General features: G+C 39.0%; 1 protein-coding gene across 14 annotated transcripts in view; it reads left to right on the top strand.

Moving 5' to 3' along the window:
• The window catches only part of dock9 (dedicator of cytokinesis 9), a 93,176-nt gene that overhangs the window by 39,476 nt on the left and 32,541 nt on the right, over window positions 1-21,159 (top strand). For all 14 annotated transcript variants that reach the window (XM_020713020.2, XM_011489821.3, XM_020713019.2 and 11 more), the window contains exons 3-14: window positions 296-385; window positions 8,876-8,958; window positions 9,560-9,629; window positions 12,000-12,095; window positions 12,571-12,705; window positions 15,467-15,641; window positions 17,594-17,646; window positions 19,059-19,133; window positions 19,211-19,351; window positions 19,678-19,890; window positions 19,962-20,084; window positions 20,289-20,371. In XM_020713020.2, coding sequence (XP_020568679.1) covers window positions 296-385; window positions 8,876-8,958; window positions 9,560-9,629; window positions 12,000-12,095; window positions 12,571-12,705; window positions 15,467-15,641; window positions 17,594-17,646; window positions 19,059-19,133; window positions 19,211-19,351; window positions 19,678-19,890; window positions 19,962-20,084; window positions 20,289-20,371 — 1,337 coding nt within the window. The remainder of the gene's footprint in view (window positions 1-295; window positions 386-8,875; window positions 8,959-9,559; window positions 9,630-11,999; window positions 12,096-12,570; window positions 12,706-15,466; window positions 15,642-17,593; window positions 17,647-19,058; window positions 19,134-19,210; window positions 19,352-19,677; window positions 19,891-19,961; window positions 20,085-20,288; window positions 20,372-21,159) is intronic.

Below are 21,159 nucleotides of genomic sequence, written 5' to 3'. Positions count from 1 at the left end.
CACTGAATGGATGTATTTGTCTTCCTTTTTTCCTCAAAGGGATTATGGGTGGTCCAATGCATCTAAATTTATAGTCAGTGTAAGACAAAGTTCCTGTTGGTCCCAGAGTGAATGAAAGGACAAAAACCCTGCTTCATGTGTGCTTTGTCCAAGTAAAAAGAACACTTAGTATTTTTAACTACAGATTTTAAATACAAACTTTACCTTAAAGCTTTGCTCCCAAAATTGTTTTTCCGCTGGTAATTGTTTTGTAACTCCTCAATTAAATTGTTTTTGATTATGTTTTATGTTACAGATTTCAACTTTAAGGCGCCAGGGGAGAACTTTGTACCCAACAGTGCCTGAAAATGCAGAAGAGGAAGCACAAAGTTTATTTGTCCAAGAGGTTGGTGGAGTCTTATTTGTTTTGTTTTGTTTTGTTTTCTTTTATTTATGTATTGCAAACACATAAGAGCTGAAGGCCTCTTGATCTTGACAGATCTTACCGTTACAACAGGGGGTTAGGAATCTTCTGACACACGAGGTGTATATTTGTATAAACCGCTTTTTGTATTTGAGGCAAAACTTTATGTAAATACGTTTGCATGCATTTCCTGTTGGACCAGATGGAAAAAAAGAGGAGAAAAGAGGAGAGTGGGATATTAGAAATGGGGAATAAGAGAACAAAAGAAAGGGGGGGGAGGGGGGGTTACGGAAGTTGGAAGATGATTAAAAAAGTAAGTAGGGGGTAGAATCACAAAGCAACAAGTTGCTGGAGGATTGTCATCATTACTGACAGGTGTAGAGGTTGGTCAAGAGGGCGCGGCCTGTCTACAGACACAATGAAATATTACAAACATACCTTTTCAACTGTAGGGGTATAAGGTGAGAACCTTATACCCCTACAGTGCCTGATATTGCTGAAGAGGAAGCTCACAGTCTATTTGTCCAATTTTGGATTTTAAAGGCCCTGAAACATGTACCAGTAATGCTTCTTGGGTTTTGGCAGAAACTCTGATGTGAAACAGAAGAAAAGGGAGGCAGGGAACATTTAAGTTTGATAATAATAGAGAAGTTTGGATAGATATGTACCATAAAGCAAAGCTCAGCACCCTCATCAACCCATAGCTTCTTTTCTCTCACATTATGTAACCATCAAAATCGACTTTTTTTAGTGAAAGCACTAAATGTATTAAATGAATACACCTTAAGGTGTATTGTGTTTGCAAGGTTTGACAGACAAACCTGACACTTTTTTTTTAAAGAAAAAGCTTTAGACTCATATCTGTGTTTTTCATTTTCAAATGTGAACCAAGTAAAGAAATGCATTTGTTGGATAAAAAATGTTAACATTTTCATAAGAAGTCGAAAAAAGTAGAAAAGCAGTTATTGGAAAACTGGAATGTTTAAAAGTTATTTATACAGCAACTTATAATTTATACTTTGGGTGTCATTTTTATTTTGGTTGTGGTGGTCGGAAAGGTTCTGTGTTTTATAATTAAATCACTTTGCATTACTGTAGTATAAAAAGCGCTTTATAAATAAAGTTTGATTTGATCTTTGTCCATGAAAGGCCCACTCTGATGGAAATTGTGTTTTTGGTGTTTTTTACATGCTGTGGCATTTTTCTGAAAATCAAGCTGAAATTGCATTTCTGAATGCAATTCATGCTCAAAACTGTATGACTGGATAGCTCCAAAATTGTCATTTTTGTTGTACTGGTTATGTAAATTGGGGATTAAGAGTGGCTGTAAGCTAGTGGGAGAGTGTGTAAATAGAGAGCTCAGTTATGGGTGAATTTTTGCTTTGTTTACTTGGTTTTATCTCTGAAAGTTATAAAGTGTTTTTGTCTGCACATCTTAAGCCTGTCTGGTATGGCATTATTTCTTTTTGCTCCACTTCTCAGCTGCCTTTTTTCCAAATCTAAAACAACTTTTCTATTGTGGTAAAAAAAGAACCTGTTATGCAGATTGTGTCCAATATTTCTAGCGTGTGTGACTTTGGTGGGAAATTTGAATTATTAGCTCGGACTGGTTGATCAAACCATCTCCGAAAGGCAAACTTCCATCTGGCTGTCAAGTCCGTCTCTCAGCTCAGTGACTATTGAGCTGTGATCTGGTCCTAAAAAAAAAAAAAACAGGCAGAGGCTCTTATGACTTAATCAAGAATGCTTTGTTCATATCAGTTTCGGATCCGTTTTGCCGTTCAGGTTGAGTTTACTCTCTCCGTAGGAGCATTTCTTGTAAAGGACATGGATTTCTACTGAACTGATACAAGTGAGCAGCTCATATCACTTGATCTAACGATGAGCAGATGTCTCGTTTCTAAGTAAAGCGAGATAGTGATACCCTCCCTTCCAGGGAGTGGTGAAAACAAAGCAAGTCAACAATCCTTTTTTCTGTGTTTTCTTAGATGTTGTATAGGGTTTGTGTGCGAGCGCCTTCATTTTTTAATCTGGAGACCTTTTGTACTTGGATATTTGTTTTTCACACACAGAAAAAAGATTGGGCCAACTTGTGACCTATGTGAATTTGAGGGCTTTGGGCTCTGTTTGCCAATTCAGGTCCAACTCTGGACAAGAGCTGCTAGAAGTGATGTTGCCTTTGAAGAGTTCTGCCTGTTTTTTGAGAACAGAAGTTTGCTTTTAGGACACTTGCAGGGTTTGGCTCTGTTGCCTTTCAACGAGTCCAACTTTTCAAAAGAAAGAATTCAACGAGTATGCCTCCCTTTTGTAGCAGTTGGCTCGGTGATCGGTAATTCTAGATCTGGAGGGCCACTCTTCTGCTTCTATTTCAACTTCAGCTTGCCTTTAGCTTCTGATTATCTGAACACACTTCGTCCAGGTACCAGCAGCAGGCAGGGTTATTTGGAAAACAAGTGCCAGAATAGATTGATTTGATGAAAATTGTGTTTTTACCATGTTCTTCTGGCATTTTTATGATGATGGTGGAGAAATATAAAGAAAATTAGGCTTTAAATTGCATTTCTGAGTATTAGTATCAGTATTCTTTATTTAAATTGTTGTAACTTTTCCTGTGACGTCATTTCCGGGTGAGCTATTCCCAGTGCTAGTTGTGTGACTGCTGTCCTCTTGTTTGGCATTAGCCTTACTACTATTGCTTACTCTAAGGGTTATCTGGGTTAATATTCACATCTAGTACCTTTTATTAGCGAATTCACCACTGTTAAACCGCTTGCTGTTCACTTTTCTCACTTTGCTAAATAAACCACTTCTCTTTACTTAAACACCGCTAGCCTTAGCTTAGAACCTAGTATGGCCACCACCACTCTTTCCGCCTCTCCTCCTCTCTCCTGCCCCATGTGCCATATGTTTAGTGATGATCCTGCCTCCTTTAGTGAAGATAGGGGTAGGTGTGTTAAGTGTAGTCTTGTGTTAGACTTGGAGGCCAGGCTGGAGCAGTTAGAAGCGCGGCTCCGCACAGTGGAAGCTAAGCCGGCTAGCCAGGTCGTTACTCGTAGCGCGGGCCGCGCTACCAGGGCTAACTTAGTTAGCACCCCAGCGCCCTCCCAACAGCCGGGAGACAGTCAGGGGTTTGTACCGGTTGGGAGGAAACATAGTGCTAAACGCAAAAACTTAGAGCACCCGAGACTCCACGTTAGTAATAGGTTCTCCCCCCTCAGCGACACACCCGCTGAACACTCAACTCTGGTTATAGGCTCTTCTGAAGTTAGAAACGTGGAGCTCCCAGCGGCTACTGTCAGGTGTTATCCGGGGGCCAGAGTTGGTGACATCGAGGGGAACCTTAGGATGTTAGCTCAGAGTAAGTCCAGGTTCCGTCGAGTCGTGATTCACGCAGGCGGTAATGATGCCCGACGGAGACAGTCAGAGGTGGTTAAGTTAAACGTAACTTCGGTGTGTAAACTGGCTAAGACGATGTCCGACACTGTAATTTTCTCTGGTCCCCTGCCGAACTTAGTCAATGATGAAATGTACAGCCGCTTTTCATCATTTAACCGCTGGCTTTCTAGATGGTGCCCAGAAAACGGCGTTGGTTTTGTGGATAACTGGAGCGCGTTTTGGGGGAAGCCCGGTCTCATGCGGAGAGACGGCGTCCATCCCACCCGGGACGGTGCCGCTCTTCTTTCTAGAAACATTTCTGCTAGCCTTAGTCTGTTAACCTGACAATCCAGAGACGAGACCCGGGCGCAGAGCAGCAGTGTAAAACGCTCCTCTGAGCCGCCCTTAGGGTTAGTGCCGGTGCAAAACCCATGCAGGGAAAGTCAAGCAGGTCCAAGCGTTAGCTTATGTGCTGAAAGACAAATGAAAGGAGCGCGTCATAGAAACCTTACAGTGACAGACAGCAGTTCTCACAAGCAGAATTATGATGTCATTAAATGCGGTTTATTAAACATTCGATCCATTTCCTCCAAGTCCCTCTTAGTCAACGAGTTAATTACTGATAAGAATCTTAGTCTTTTAGCCTTAACAGAAACTTGGCTCCATCAGGATGACTATGTTAGATTGAATGAAGCAACCCCCCCCCACTTATACTAACTATCAGAAATCCAGGATTTCAGGGAAAGGAGGTGGTTTGGCAGTAATATCACAGTCTAGCTTACTTCTCAGCCCTAAAGTTAAAAATGCTTATAATTCATTTGAAAGCATCATATTGTCTATAAATCACCCAAACAGGAAAACTCCAAAACCTGTTTTACTCATAATTATTTATCGCCCCCCCGGCCCATATTCAGAATTTTTAACTGAGTTTTCCGACTTCCTATCGACTATTGTCTTAGATTCTGATCAAATTATAATATTAGGGGATTTTAATATTCATGTTGATGACCCCAGTGACTGCCTAGGAAAGGCTTTTGCAGCTTTATTAGATGATGTTGGTTTCACCCAAAGTGTGAATGAACCCACTCACTGTCATAAGCACACCCTGGACCTTGTTCTAACCCATGGGATAGAGATCAACCAGCTGAGTGTCCTTCCTCTTAACCCCATCATTTCTGATCACTTTATGATTACCTTCCAGCTTACACTGGAACATCCTTCTGCACCAGTGAATAAGAAACAACTTAGAAGAACCTTAACTGACCGTTCTGTGTCTGAGTTTAAACACACAGTTCAGCCAGTACTTAGTGATATTCTGAGAAAATACTCTGAGACCAGCTCCCATAGCGTCAGTCCTAGTATAAATGACCACTTTGTTAATGATGCCTTACAAGCCCTCAGGAGTACACTCGATGTTGTTGCCCCCTTGAAACCTAAGTTCGTCAGACAAAACCGAGTAGCACCGTGGTTTAACGCTGAAACTCGTTCTCTTAAACGAGAAACCCGTAAGTTGGAAAGAGAATGGCGCCGCTCCGGTTCAGAGCAGTCTCTGGATATCTGGAAACATAGCCTATTAAATTATAAAAAAGCTCTGCGTAGAGCTAGAAGCCAGTACTATTCAACCTTAATATCAGAGAATGGAAACAATCCAAGATTTCTTTTTAGCACTATAGCTAAATTAACTCGCAGTCAGAGCTCAGTAGAACCACATGTTCCTGTTTCTCTCAGCTCTGATGATTTTCTTACATTTTTCGATAGTAAAATCTCAAATATTAGACATAAGTTAAATCAAGTTATTCCTACTATCAGCCCAGAGCAGGCCGAAGCGGTAGAAATGGAGGCATCCATAGAAACCTCTGTAACATTGGACTGCTTCACTGCTGTGGATCAAGCGGAAATAACATCAATTATTACGTCCTCCAAATCCTCAACGTGTCTGTTAGACCCAATTCCCACTAGACTTTTTAAAGAAACTTTTCCCCTAATTAATGATCCCATATTAACAATGATAAATGCCTCTCTGGAAACGGGTTACGTGCCACAGTCTTTTAAATATGCAGTTGTTAAACCTCTTCTGAAAAAGCCCAGTTTGGATCCTAGCATCTTGGCCAACTATAGACCGATATCAAACCTGCCCTTTATTTCTAAAATCCTAGAAAGAGTTGTAGTTAAGCAGCTTTACTGCCACCTACAGGACAACAGCCACTTTGAAGACTTTCAGTCGGGGTTTAGACCTCACCACAGTACGGAAACTGCACTAGTTAGAGTCTCTAATGACTTGTTATTGGCCTCAGAAAAGGGACTACTTTCTATTCTGGTCCTGTTGGACCTCAGTGCTGCCTTTGACACTATCGACCACGGTATTTTACTCCATAGATTAGAGCAGGACATAGGGATCAGAGGATCTGCTCTCCAGTGGTTTAAATCCTATCTGTCTGATAGGTATCAGTTCGTTAATGTAAATGGCCATTCCTCTCAGTGCACTCGAGTCAACTATGGAGTCCCACAGGGCTCAGTCTTGGGACCGATCCTGTTTACGCTTTATATGTTACCCCTAGGAAACATAATCAGGAAACACAGCATTAATTTTCATTGTTATGCCGACGATACGCAGTTGTATTTATCCATGAAGCCTGACCAGAATGACCAGATAGAGAAACTGAACGCCTGCATCAGTGACATCAAGACCTGGATGACAATTAATTACCTCCTCTTGAACCCAGAAAAAACTGAGGTCATTATACTTGGTCCTAAAAACCTCAGAGATGCTCTGTCTGCTCAGATAGTCTCCCTGGATGGTATAAGTATAGCCCCCAATTCCACAGTTAGAAACCTTGGGGTTTTACTTGACCAGGATTTATCATTTAAGGCTCACATATCTCAGGCATGTAGAACTGCCTTTTTTCACCTGCGGAATATTGCTAAGATCAGAAATATACTTTCTAAGAGTGATGCTGAAAAACTCATCCATGCATTTGTTACGTCGAGGCTGGATTACTGTAACTCCTTGTTAGCAGCGTGTCCTAAGAGTTCCTTAAGAAGTCTCCAGCTTGTTCAGAACGCAGCTGCTAGATTGTTAGCTGGAACCAGCAGAAGAGATCACATCACTCCTGTGTTAGTTTCGCTCCATTGGCTCCCAGTTGATTCTAGAATTAAGTTCAAGATCCTCCTGTTAACCTATAAGGCCTTACATGGAATGGCCCCGTCCTATATTAAGGACCTCATAGTCCCTTACCAACCAATCAGAACACTTCGCTCGCAAAATGCAGGACTGCTTGTGGTTCCTAGAATTAGTAAAAGTACGGTTGGAGGTAGAGCGTTTAGCCACCAAGCCCCTGTCTTATGGAATAAACTCCCAGCTCATGTAAGAGAGGCCGACACAGTTTCTACATTCAAAGCTAGACTGAAAACGTTCCTCTTTGGACAGGCTTATTGTCAGACTAGTTAGTATTCAGAGATTATTTAACTTAATGTTAGTTTGTTTAAATTAAACTTAATAAAAACTATTTCTTTTAAAAGGCTGCTAGAAGTTGAAGCTGGGGTAACTATGGTGCACTGGGGTTCTGTCCTCTTTCCTTTTTTACTTCTACCCTTCCTCTCCTCTATTCTTGATCATAATTTATTATTTAGTTCTCCATGCCTCTGTTTGGTGCAGTGCGATTCATGTATTGTCCCTCTTTTCCTCTCCCCTCCTGGGGAGTGGGAGTGCTTCCAGACTCCAGTTGGCTCATCCGTGCTCCAGTTCCTGACCGTTTACCTCGCCTTTGCTCCTGCTCCTACACCTGGCTGTGGATCCTGCCTCTGGCTCATCTCTGGCTCGTCTCTGCTCTGTGCCTGACCGAGTACCTCGTCTCTGCTCCTGCTCCTACACCTGGCTGTGGTTCCTGTCTCCGGCTCGACTCGCGCCTTTGACTGTCCCCACAACCACGGCTGGATGAAGCTCGTCTGCTGGACTTTTATATATGTAGTTGTAGATTTAGATAAGTTAATTCTTCTCTAAGAGTTCTGGTAAATCGCCTGTCCGTCCTGGGGGAGGATCCCTCCTTCATGTGGGCACCCCTGAGGTTTCTTCGTTTTTTCCGGAATCCGGTTTTTTTGGGAGTTTTTCCTTACCGCGAAGGGGGGTCTAAGGGCAGGGATGCCAGTATAGCTTAGTCAGTTTGTTAGTTCATTTTAGTATTTTTCTATTGAACTCTTTGTATTCGTGATCCTTTTGATTTCATGTTTTACTTCGAAGCCCATCGAGACGACTGTTGTTGTGATTTTGGGCTATACAAATAAAATTGAATTGAATTGAATTGAATGAAATAAGGCCGTTTTTTGCTTGGGGTTGTGAGCGGCTGTAAGCTAGCAGGAGAGTGTTACTTGATGGATGATGGAAATGGGGTCTGGCTTACTCCACACCAACAGTTCCACCCACAACTCAGATGCGAATTACTGATGAACTACTGACGCTCTGCAGAAACTATGTCCTAAAAAAAGTTTTTAAATTTTTGCTACAAACGGCGTATTTATAATAATTCTGGTCACGAATGTATACAGCGGCAGTCAGTCATGCGGGAAAGACGTCATTGCAAAATCGGGCAACAGTTGGGCGACCACAGGGCATTGGCAGCCGGATCGCCGGCTGGCAGCTGCTTTAATTGGATGATGTGTAATTGTCTCAGGACGGGGGCCGTCCATATCAAGTGCCACCAGCCATCCGGTAGCTGGGGGAGTATAGAAAAAGTGGGCCATTCTGCACCACTGGTCATTGGCAACTCACATTTTGAGCACACATAAAATAAAAATCTTGTCCATTTACAAATGTACAAAATATTTAGACAACATGCCTTCCAAGAAACCTAGCAAAAGCAAAGCCCCAGCACCCAAGAAAACAAAGGTCCAAGCGGTCCAACCACAGCAGGAGTCTTCATCAGATGAAAAGCATCAGTGCATCAACGTAGCATCAATGCCGTCTTCCCATGAGGACTGGAAATGCTTTTAGAATAGAACAAAATAATTCAAAAAGCCTTTTTTCAATTTTGTTTAACACTTTATGTATGATCAAAGCATGCCAGAACACCAAAATAAGCCTCTGCTGTTTTTTCTCCTCAGTGCATTAAGACCTACAAGTCCAACTGGCATGTCGTCAACTATAAATATGAGGATTATTCTGGTGATTTCCGCCAGCTTCCAAAGTAAGTCAGTAGCTTTGTGTTGTGATTACTTTGATATGCAATCACTGAAATTGTTTCCATCTTTCAACTACAATGGTTCCATAAAATAATTACGAGAAAGCACATCCTACAAATGAGCCTCATTTCCGTGCAAAAGAGCATTTCCTTTCTTTGAAGCATTGTGCGTTTTCCAACTGCAGCCGGTGTGGAAATCACCGTCATTGTCCTGAGGTTGTACCATCAGCTCAAGCCTCTTCCCTGAAGTGCAGCTATTTTATTAGAATCAGAAGCGGCAATGTCTTTCACAGAACAACTGCTGCCAATGTTTGTTTTTTTCTTATCCTCAGTGGAAGTGAAAACAATGCAGCATGACGCAGATTGGCTGACAAAAGCTTCTAATTATTTTGTGGTAAACAGATTTTTAGGTTTGCTAATGTACATTTTCCTGCTGGCAACCTGCAGGTTAGGTTAATGCTGTCTGTCAACACTTTCAGTTTGTCACATCTTTTATTTCTCCCCTTTAGAAAGTCAAAAGTAAATGGATTTTTGTCCAAACTGTTCATTTAATCTGCTTGATGTTTGTTAACTTTTACACTAATGTCAACCCAATTCTATTGTACAGCAAAGTGTCCCGGCCGGATAAACTGGCTGTCCACATGTTTGAAGTGGACGAGGATGTCGATAAAGATGAGGTAATGTTTTTAATAAACATGTATTTTTTTTATTTTTGAAAACAAATGACTGGGAGCCTTTTTTTAAAAGCAAAAACGTGACATAATTTAAAACCCTCTAAATACTAGATTTCATTAATAGAAATATCACCAAAGGATGTGGAAATCATACATGAACATGAAATCTTGGCAGTGATAAAGTCTGTCAGTGCCAGTATGAGCTTTACAGTAAAAACCAACAGTTTTTTTATGCCTTAAGAATTTGTTTACTCATACGCAGTTCAACACAAAAGAAGACTTATTTAAACTCGCAAACTTCTTTTTTTTCTCTAAAAGGTTCTGGAAAACTGTTTAATCTGTCAGATGATGGCAGCACCCACCTTTGATAATTCAGGGCGGTTTTGAATCTGAAGCAAATTTGCTAAAAGTGCACATGAGGTGCATGGCCAAGTTAAAAGATAAAACTGAAATTTTAAAAGGTGATTCAGTTTCCCAAATTGTGCATTCATTATTGCCATCAGAATACATACTGCCATCAAAAAAATTCATTTTTTTAAATATACAGTATGCTTCAATAGAATCACATTATACTGATTTTTCAGACTGTATGGTTTATCTTTCATGTTTTTATATTATATGTCTTTGACATAAAATCCTGCTCTTGTTCTATAGCTTGTTTTAATGAAAGGAATTAAGTTTTGCCTTTTGTTGTAACCCTTGTGCCATCCTAGGCACTTTAACATTGGAAGTTGGGTCATCTAGACCCACTAGACAGTGCTCTGAACCTTTTTTTTTTTCTTCAATGATTTGTGATCTTCACTGGTGTCCATGGATGACATGAAATCTTTCCACCTTTATCCACCTTTTTCATGGTAGGGAGAACACGTCAATGTATGGGTGGGGTCATTTAAGATAGCACAAGGGTTGAAGTAAATTCTCAAAGCTGCATTTGCATCTTTTTTCCTGCTTCGCTCGACAATGTCTGACAGAATGGGTGTGGAGCCTCTCAGAAGTTGAATGAGCATTTGCTTTTTTTGGATGGGGCCTGTAGGATTCCCGTAAGTCCGCTGACAAACACTCAGGTTTGGTGGGAGTGTTTATAACAGCCCAGCGGTTTCTGAAACAAATGTTATCTGGAATCCTGCAAGGTCACACAGAAGATTCATTATGCTGACTCTGTCCTGCAATCTTTGCAAATGGGAAACTGCACCTCCTATTGGCAACTGCTCCTTCTTCAACAACAGTGATAAACAATGTAGAACTAGCCGTTTATTAACCCTTGTGCTATCCTAGGCATTTTAACATTGGGATTTGGGTCATCTAGACCCACTAGATAGTGCTCTGAACCTTTTTTCTTCAATGATTTGTGATCTTCACTGGTGTCCATGGATTACATGAAATCTTTCCGCCTTTATCCACCTTTGTCATGGTAGGAATAACACGTCAATGTAAGGGTGGGGTTATCTAAGATAGCACAAGGGTTAAAAACAGTCTTGAAAGGCCTTTATTCTCTTTTAAATTCTGATGGTTATCACGTCCCCATTGAAGCATGTTTTCTGTTTTTTGTTTTCACTCCGAAGCAAAAATACATGTTTTATCCTAATTTGACTTGCTTCATTTAATTGTTTGTTAAATGAAGGAAAGCGATGGGGATCTTTATTACTTTTCTGCTTTTGCAGTCAAGACAGCTGAAGTCTTTCCAGACAGAATTCCAGGTGCTTTTTAACTCAGCCCTCCACACTGAAAACATTAGACTGCCTGCCAACACTTTTAAAATCCCCTTTTGCTTTTTTATACTCAGAAGAGAAATTCTGGATCTTGAGAAAGCAATTTAGTGTGAAAGTGTCAGAAACACTGTTTAGGACATATGTGGACGCAAACCAGGACAGTTTGTCTCATTAATCTTCTCATTGGTTTGTTTTCTCTAACCCTGGATTTGTGTCGGTCGTGTGGGAGAGGCACCGCCTCATGCTGCTCAAACACTCTTAGAGTGGAGTCTGAAGATCAGTATTTATGTGTAATTGCTGCTCAGAAGACAGAGATGTTTGTTTAGCAATCCTGGTTTATTTTATGTTCTTCTGCCTGCTTGTTTGGACTGAGACGGCCCCGCGCAGCATCAAGCTCTGTGTTGCATCAAAGCAGGACATCAAAGGCTATGATGCACCTCAAAGCTGCTCAAATGGACATTGGGATGCTCTGTTGCTAAAGTTTCTATTTTTTTTATCATGATTAGTCTGCAAGAAATACATTTGTCAGTGCTCCAAAATTCCTAAATGTGTATTTCCATTGCTACTTTATTTAAAATGTATTATGATGGAGCATTAACAAAATGCTAATGTTTTTTTAAATTGTAGCTTCTTTTAAATGACCAGAAACCTTTGCTTGTTGCAGGATTCTGCCTCTCTAGGATCTCAGAAAGGAGGGATTTCTAAACATGGCTGGCTGTACAAGGGGAACATCAACAGTGCCATCAGCGTGACCATGAGGGTGAGAAAACTGTGAGCTGAAAAGCTCCACACACTTAAATATTTTAAACTAAGATTAGGGGATTTGTATTTTCATAATGAAAGAATAAACATATTTGTGCAATTTGAGGATTTCATCAAGCATTTAGTCTTATTCTTTCTTAAAGAATAGCAGTATGTTGGAATCACACAAATATGTGTTTTTTGCTTTTTTTATCCAAATCTAAATTGAAGAAAGGTTAGTAACAGTCTCAAGTAATGTTTTTATTTTTAAAGCTCAAAAGTGCAGTTTGACATAAGAAATATTTTAAAGACAGACGTAGACAGACTTGTTTGTTTTTATGTACAGCACCTTGAGCTGTTTTTTTTTTTTTTTACAGGAAAGGTGCTACATAAATAAAATTAATTAGAATTTGAATTTGATTGTGATTCTGGAGTGTTTTTTCCATGAAAAAGTAGACAACCTAAAAATGTCCGCCATTGTGTCTCTTTTCCAGTCGTTCAAGAGGAGGTATTTCCACCTGACCCAACTTGGAGATGGCTCATATAATTTAAACTTCTACAAGGACGAGAAGATCTCCAAAGAACCCAAGGGTACCATTTTCCTGGACTCCTGCATGGGAGTAGTTTATGTGAGTGCCAAAATAATCAGGTTTTCTTCCAAGTCTGAAGTGCAAATCACATCAACAAATGACTCGACCTGAAAACACATTAAAGATCCCGACGACGGTTACAAAACAAAACGAATAATAAAAATAAAACATTAAATTGTAGAAATCGAAACTAAATTCCAGATACCAAAACGTAACTGAAAAAATGAAACAAAATAAGAAATAATGTTAGAAAACAAAACCCAGTAATAAATCAGAAAAGGTAAGTATGATGGACAACATTGATTGCATGATGACGTTTGTTTACTTTTGCAAATCCAAGTTTTTTGGCATGGCAATATCTTCAGACAGAATACATTTATTTAAGCTTCTGACTGCAACCACTACAAAGGTTCAGTGAATCAACTACTTCAGACAAAACATCCTACTGCTTTCATTCTTCAAAACTCAAACATCATTTCCAAAATATATATATATATATATATATATATATATATATATATATATATATATATATATATATATATATATATATATATATATATATATATATATATATATATATATATATATATATATTGCATTTTGGTTTCAGGAATTTTGTTTTGATTTCTAAAATGTAATTTTGTTGGGTTTTTTATTACTGTTTTGTGTTTTTAATTGTCGTCTAAATCTGTAACATGTTTTTACATTGAGTGATTTAAATGGTGTGATTTGTACTTCAGGGTCACCGTAGATATTAGCTCTGTGAACAGAAAGAGACTCATTTATTAGAAAAAGACAGACATGACATACAGGTTTTTAATTTATTCCAATACGAAAGAAGACAAAGCTTAATGTGGCCAACCATAAATGAGAAAAAAAAATAAGGGATTCTTTCTGGCAATTTTTAAACTATTATCTCTTCATTGCTACTTTACCTGTAGTTTAAAGTAGATAATCTTTAGAAATACAAGAGGTGCTGAACATGTAATTAATATAATATTAAAAATAAAATATTTCATGGCTTAGATTACTTTGTACACCACGAAGTATGATGTTACTTTAAAAAAAATTACTTTTCTGATGAGGTATTCACAAGAGTACCACCTGTGTAAATCCACCAAAAATGTAACTAAGTTGTGATGGAAAATATCCTAAAAGACCTGATGATTTAGTGTAGAATAGCATTTTAGCAAATCCCTTTTTTGTAGATGTTTTTGTTTTGTTCTCCGTTAAAAGAGCTGTCAAAACAAGTCGAGTGATGGATTCCATCAGGGTGGAACGTGAGCTCTCTCCATCTCAAGGTCAGGCTTTTCTGCTGATGCTGTAGAGCCAGGTGAACGCTGAGCTTTTACATCGGAGCACTTTCTTCTGACCTCTCAATCAATGCACACATTGGATTGTTGAATGCATTATCATCTTTATATCCCTATATGGAAAGACCACAATGTTTTTTATCATATAGTTACATAGTGGCAGGGGCGGAGCTAAGGGGGAACAGGGGGGCAGCTTGCCCCCCAATTCGTGAGTCAATATTTGTATAAAAATTTACAAAGGGTGATCAATAGAACTATCTTTAAGCATAGCGAAAATAACAAAAGCAATACTTTTTAATGAAATCTTGAGCTTCTCAAGTTGCGCATTTGTGATCCTCTTTTGTAATGATCTTCCACTCAGCTTTTCTTATTTACCACCCTTCCAAAGTATTTTGCCCCACTCCCGCCCACCTTATAAAATGTTCTGGCTCTGGCACTGCATATAGTGGCTTTTTTATGCATTTGTCTTAAATATTAGCTGTTTAAACAAAAATAAAATTTACTATTATCTGTTTTTATGTTTTTGCACTTTCAATTTTTGCCACTTTCTCCACCAAACAAAATAATCAGTTAGGCTATTTTATGTACTCATAACTGTTAAAACAGTACATTTCTAAAACTAAATGACACAGTGGTTGATATTCATAATTATTCTATTTATGACAGTTTTTTTTTTTTTTAAAAAGCCACCTATCCGTATACAAAATAAAATAATTTTTTCCAACATTCCATTTAGCTTACTTTTTTTTATTTTGGCATAATTTTCTTCTGAAACAATCCCCTTTATTATAAACATAGTTTACTGTAATCTGCCATCTTAATACGGTTGGATTTAGTGTCCATGTATTAAATTCAATAAGACTTTCTAAAACTATATGTGTGATTGCACCAAATGGAAACATCTTTTATTGTTCTTTTTTTCTCTACTTGCTGGCTGTTTTCAGCACAGACACGACACTTTAGAAAGACTTTCCATTCCCTTTCTCTAGAGAGATGTTCGGCTTTGGTGTTTAGCAAAGTAAAACAAGTCCTCCTACACTTGGTGGTGATAAGTAAGTGTGTTTTTCAAGGCGGCGGTTTCATTTTTTCATCTTTTAAATGGTCCTCCTTCATGTTTCTTTAGCCAGTAGACAGATTGTTGCTCTCCCTCCCGATCACTCCCACCCCACAGAAGAAAAACACACAATAACATTCACCAACATCCAATTTCCAACATTAATGTGATGACATCCCTGCTATACTTTATATTAAATTTTGTCTATTATGAACGGAAATCTGCAGCAAGAGCTGATTTGTTACAGATGAGCAGAGACCACAGCTGTGGCAATGTTTACAGTCTGATATGAGAAAACCTTTATTTGGTCTGTCTGATATTTAAAAAAAAAGATTCCAATATATTTCCTGTTCCTTTAAGCAACAATATATTTCCTCCGGGTTATTGACTTATTCCGTTGGAATGACTTTCCTCCTGCTTCTCCCTGCAGAACAACAAAGTTCGGAGGTTTGCGTTCGAGCTGAAGATGCAGGACAAGAGCACCTACCTGCTGGCTGCAGACAGCGAAGTAGAGATGGAGGACTGGATGAACACACTCAACAAAATCCTGCACACCAGCTTTGAAATTGCCATGCAGGACAAAAGAAATGGAGACATCCATGATGGTGTGTATATTTCTAAATAAATAAAAAGACGAATAATGTTTAAAACATTGTCCAAAATCTAGATGGGGATGGATATTTCATCTGAAATATTTCGTTTTATGAAGAAAATCCGCTTTTTGTGTAAGAAAATGCCGGCCAAAGTGTAAGAATCCTATCTCAGATTTATTAAGTCTTTTTTATGTTTGTTATTATGGCCGCCAGCAGTCCTGGACTGCAAGGACATGTTTGTTTTTGGAATTCTTCTTTCTAAGTGAACCTTTGAGCAAGAACTTCACCCCCGCAGCAAACTCAAAATTTGCACATACCTAGAACAGGTGAAAAGAAAATTTATGACATGGTGAACCATCCCCCTAAAAATCATGACATCCGGTGACGTTCAGAGGGACCGTAGGCGCAAACTGGCAGGCACACCTCTGTCATCACCAAGTATGAATGAGGAGTGAATAAATAATGGACACATTGTAAGCATGTAAGCGTCTGGAAGAGCCCAGAAAAATCAAATATTTATTATTATTATATTTATTATTATCACAGTGGATGAAACAGTAAAAAAAAATGAATGGAGCCCAAATCTCTTATGGAATTCCCAAAATTATTTTACAAATCCACTAACGAAACCAAAACACACGAGTCAGGGACATCCAAAGGAAGTTTTGAGATTACAGTAGGATGGTCACAGAACCTAAGGCTTGACGAGCATTTCCTCTCAAAGAGTGAAATTTGGCAATATTCATAATTAACCACAAACTTCAGTATCTTGACAAAATTTTACACACAGATTAAGCATACAACCACAACCGTAGTTTGGTTGACCTTTGACCTCAGGAAGAGGCCACCCTGTTGAATAAAAAGAAAACACCATTAGTACCAGCTACAACTTCTCATAGGGATTTTGATCTATCGCCTCCTTACTCCTTCTTTGGGAAGCTACTTGGGAAAACCGCTGAATTTAAAAGTTGCCGATTTTTTTTTTTTTTTTTTTTATGGTGTTAGCGTGGCGAGGCAAACCCTCTTGTTGCTTGCCTAATTTTTCCAGAATGTTGTGAATATTTATTGCATAAATCCCTGACTAAAGCTGCACCAAAAACATGACATACATCATGAACATATACAGAATATGGGCATGGTTAATAAAAAAAATCTAAAAGTTTACATTTGCTGATTCTTTTAAAAATGACCTATACCTGTTCATCACCATTAGGTGACCAAAAACTAAAATGGTTGCTATGGAAATAAAACCAACAGAAAGGAGGTAATTGGGTTTTGGTGGGTGGCACCTTCTGGCTATACATCGCTGCTCACAGATTCATTGTTTTTTATTCTTTGCTAAAGCACAAATTTAAGACAAATTTGACCTTTTTTTTTTTTTTTCATTTTACTGAGACCGGAAATACTTCATTAGGGTGAAGAAAAATTGTTGCATTAGTAAAGGCTTGTTAACAATTTTTATCTTTAAGATTCCAATTTGACTGATTTATCGATGTTTTGTTAACACATGGGTTATAGATACAAAGCAGAAACCCTTTTGTAAGCTGAAACCCTTGGATGAAGTAAATCCACTGTTTCTTTTTCTCTGTATGCGGGCGGTTTGGTGTTTTTAACACTAGACATCCACCTCTAAGCTTCCCTCTGCGCCGCTGCGTGTCAAGTGGGAGAAGACCACCCAGCTGTTCTTAATGCACACCTCCTGTTTCTTTAGAAGCTGAGCTTTTAGAAGAAAAAGCACAGCTAATCTTTTTAACTCCTCAGCTTTTAACCGTTGTGAACAACTAAGATTTCCTGGAATATTTCACAGATCTTCCTCCTTTTTTCCCCTGTGATGGATGCACAGACGGATGAATGTTGACTGATGTTTTTAACTCATCAGTAAGGGTTTCAGGATATTCTACAAAGCAGCTGCAGTGCTCTCATTTTTAACATCACTTCTCTGCACTCATCGTGTTTTTCTTTAGATGATGATCTCGGAAAGTCTGACAGCTCCTCTGGCAGCATGGACAGCTTTCAGGTAAAGCGTGCTTTTTTAGATGGATGCTCGTGAATTCAGGGCACATCAGATTTATTGTCATTGCAAAAAAGTTAACAGACATTCCCCCCTCACAGCAGAGGACTCCTCACAGAGGCGCCACCCTCATCTAATGAGTCCTAATATAAACCATTGTAAACTGTGTAAGAGAGAACTGTTGAAGTGAGAGAATTTTACTCTCAGACAGTGGTTTATAAAAAGGAAAGCACAGTTAGGCCACATTTTACGTGGGGGTTTTTTTCTTCACTTTTTTTGGTTTTATGTCACAGCAACACACAATAATAAAACTTGTATTTACTCGCCCTATTTGGCAAATTTTTTTTTATTTGCAGAAGAACATTTTAATACACAAAACAAAAGAAGCTGAACAGACAAAACAAATTTAGTACTCCATCTGTGCACATTTGGTTAGATTCTTTGTAAGTTGGGCAGCACAAAAGCAACATTTGAGCCTTGATTTTCTTTTTTTCATGTTGTTGTCTTGCATGCCGTTTGAATGAAAGCTAACTGCATGTGCATGTAAACAATGTTTGACATTTGAGAAAGGTTAAGTTTAACTATAAGTTTGCGCTTTGGATTGTGCCAAAACATTTAGTTTTAAGTTATTGGACTTGAGCGCAAGAAAAAATTCCAGTTTTTGCTATATAAAGACGAAAGTTTGCAACCTAGTTTTTTGATGATAGATTAAAAAGCAAAAGTGGACAAAAAAAAATGTTTTAGTTGTAGTTAATCAGGTAAGAAAAATGCTAATGTGCAGTTTTGAAATAAAAAATAAACGTTTTCACTTCAGTTTTTCTTTGAGGTTCAACTTATTTATTAATTGAAGAGGATAAACGCTGATTGGAGGGGCCCTCTGCTTAGGGGTCCCAGAGAACCCCCCCAGCTGCCATCCATGTGGAGTTAGATTTATTACAGGTGCGCTTGACAATTCAGCTATTATTAGCACAGCTTTTAACTGGAGCATCAGTTTTGTACCAAAAATCTAATTTATTATTCTCCAAATATCCACTCTTTGCAAAAGCAAGCGGAGGAAAACCTTTTAAAAGGAACATTTAATATCCATCATGTCTTGATGATTTGTTGTTGTTCTAGACTTGCATCTTGATAAATGTCATTAGTTATGTAGGAAAACTCTACATATCACTTACTGATTCATAATGGTAAAGACACATGTGCACAGACAGTGATGGAAAACAGCAGCTTGACAGTTTACACTTATTCCACTGAATGCTGGCACCGGCTCAGTCTCACCACAGAGCCAGACTGGAAAATGTGAGGTCTTCCTTCCAGCTCTGAGTGAAGGACCAAACACATTTTAATGATAAAACAAAATGACTCTGGTTAAAATGTTCTGTATATGCCTTAAGAAATGTTTGTTTTTCTTTTTTCTTTAGAGCACAAGAGATATTGAATCAAGGATGAGGAACGAGACCAGACTGAAGCTGTTCACTCTTGACCCAGACACACAGGTAATTCACCTTAAGCTGGAGTGAGGTCTGTAAACTCATGAAGTCAAATCTAATCCTACCCTATGTGTTGTTTGTAGAAACTTGACTTCTCTGGAATCGAGCCGGACGTAAAGCAGTTTGAGGAGAAGTTTGGGAAACGCGTGCTGGTGAACTGCAACGACCTCTCCTTTAACCTGCAGAGCTGTGTTGCCGAGAACGAGGAAGGACCGACGACAAACGTACGGCCGCTCTCCGTCTGAATCTCTGAAATATCATTCGATGAAGGTAGACGAGGCGGTTTGCTTGCAGCAGCCGGATGGATTCCTCTCATTACTTAAGTTGGACTCCTATCAACATGGCAACCAGGCCACTGGGAGAGGAATGGTGAATCATCTATGTAATGAATTTTGATGTCCTGCTGTCCTCCCATCAGAAAGTGTTTGAAAGCCTCTCTGCGCAGCAGCATGCATACTCAAATCCTTTAAGTAAAAGAAAAGCAACTTATTATTTATATTGAAAACCTTTGATCTAATTTTTGGCCAATTTATCATTTGTCTAACGCCAGGTGGAGCCATTCTACGTCACACTGTCACTGTTTGACATCCAGAACGGAAGAAAAATCTCCTCTGACTTCCATGTAGATCTAAACCATCCATCGGTTCGTGGCATGGTGCCCATTAACGCTACTCAGTATATGAACGGGGGCGGTAACGCCCACCCCCAGGGGCAACCCTTGATCCATGGGGTGTCAGAAGCAGCCCTACAGTTTCCTAGACAGGTAGGGATCAAATGTAGACAATAGCATCTGTTTAAAGTCACAATAAAACCTAACCTGTGGTTTCTCTTCAGGGCATCTTCTCTATAACATGTCCCCACCCAGATATCTTCCTCGTTGCCCGCATCGAGAAGGTGCTTCAGGGAGGAATCAACCACTGTGCAGAACCGTACATGAAGAGCTCAGACTCCACAAAGGTGCTTTTTTTTCACCAGCAACAAAGTTCTATCCTTTCTACACATTTAGAACGAGTGCGATCCAACATAAACATTTCTGATTCCTCCAAATGTGTGTCCTTGAGCTGAGTCTGACCAGACAGCCACCACTCATACAGTGTCGAGTGATGAGGCCCAGCTTGTTTGTGTGTTCATATTAACATCCCAGTGTGTCTGTTCTACTAGGTGGCACAGAAGGTGTTGAAAAACGCCAAGCTGGCGTGTAGTCGACTTGGTCAGTACACAATGCCTTTTGCCTGGGCAGCGAGGTACGTTCTGAATAAATGAATGAAAAAAAAATTTAATTCTCACTCATCTTTTGATCAGTTTTAAAACTGTTCTCAGTAGTCTTATAATTAAGATTTGGCTATTTTTAGCCAAAATAATAAAAACAATCGTTTTCTAGGACATAATTGCTGCAGAGCAGCAGTAGTTCATTTGAAATTCCCCTCTGAGTTGTGGGCGGGACCGTTTGAATGGGGCAACCCACTCCTCCCCATTGCTGAGAGCTCTCTGTTTACATGCTCTCTCGCTAGCTTAAGGTCCATCACACCCCCCAATCTAACATTACCGGTGCAACAGAAACGGCGAGCATTATTGGCGCTATCGGGGTGTACTATGAGGCCAGAACATTCTCATAACGCACACAATCTGTTTAAAAAATGTGCATTTCCAAATTATGAGACTGAAACTTCATATCTTTTTGAATAAATTTGAATAAAGTAATACTCATAAATCCAATTTGAACTTTAATTTTCTAAATGTATGTCCTCTATTATCAGAAAAATGATACAAGAAAATGATAAAAACCTTAAAAAGCACATTTTCATCAGAGTGGGTCTTTAAGTGTTTATTTTAATGACAACATTTAAAATGACCATAGTAACATAAAAAGGAGCAGGTTGAATTTTACCTGATATCCTCCCTGCTCAAAAAATATTTATTAATCATCTGAAAATAAAATGTATGAGAAAATATTTGATTTATTGGAATCATCAACTTGATATGATATAATGCCAAAAATGTTGATTTACTGTCACCAATTTATAAAAATTAA

Source organism: Oryzias latipes, chromosome 21, assembly GCF_002234675.1.
Source record: "Oryzias latipes chromosome 21, ASM223467v1".
NCBI classification, from domain to species: Eukaryota; Metazoa; Chordata; class Actinopteri; order Beloniformes; family Adrianichthyidae; genus Oryzias; species Oryzias latipes.
Note: the sequence above shows the minus strand (reverse complement) of the source record. Positions and strands in the feature narration are given on the sequence as shown.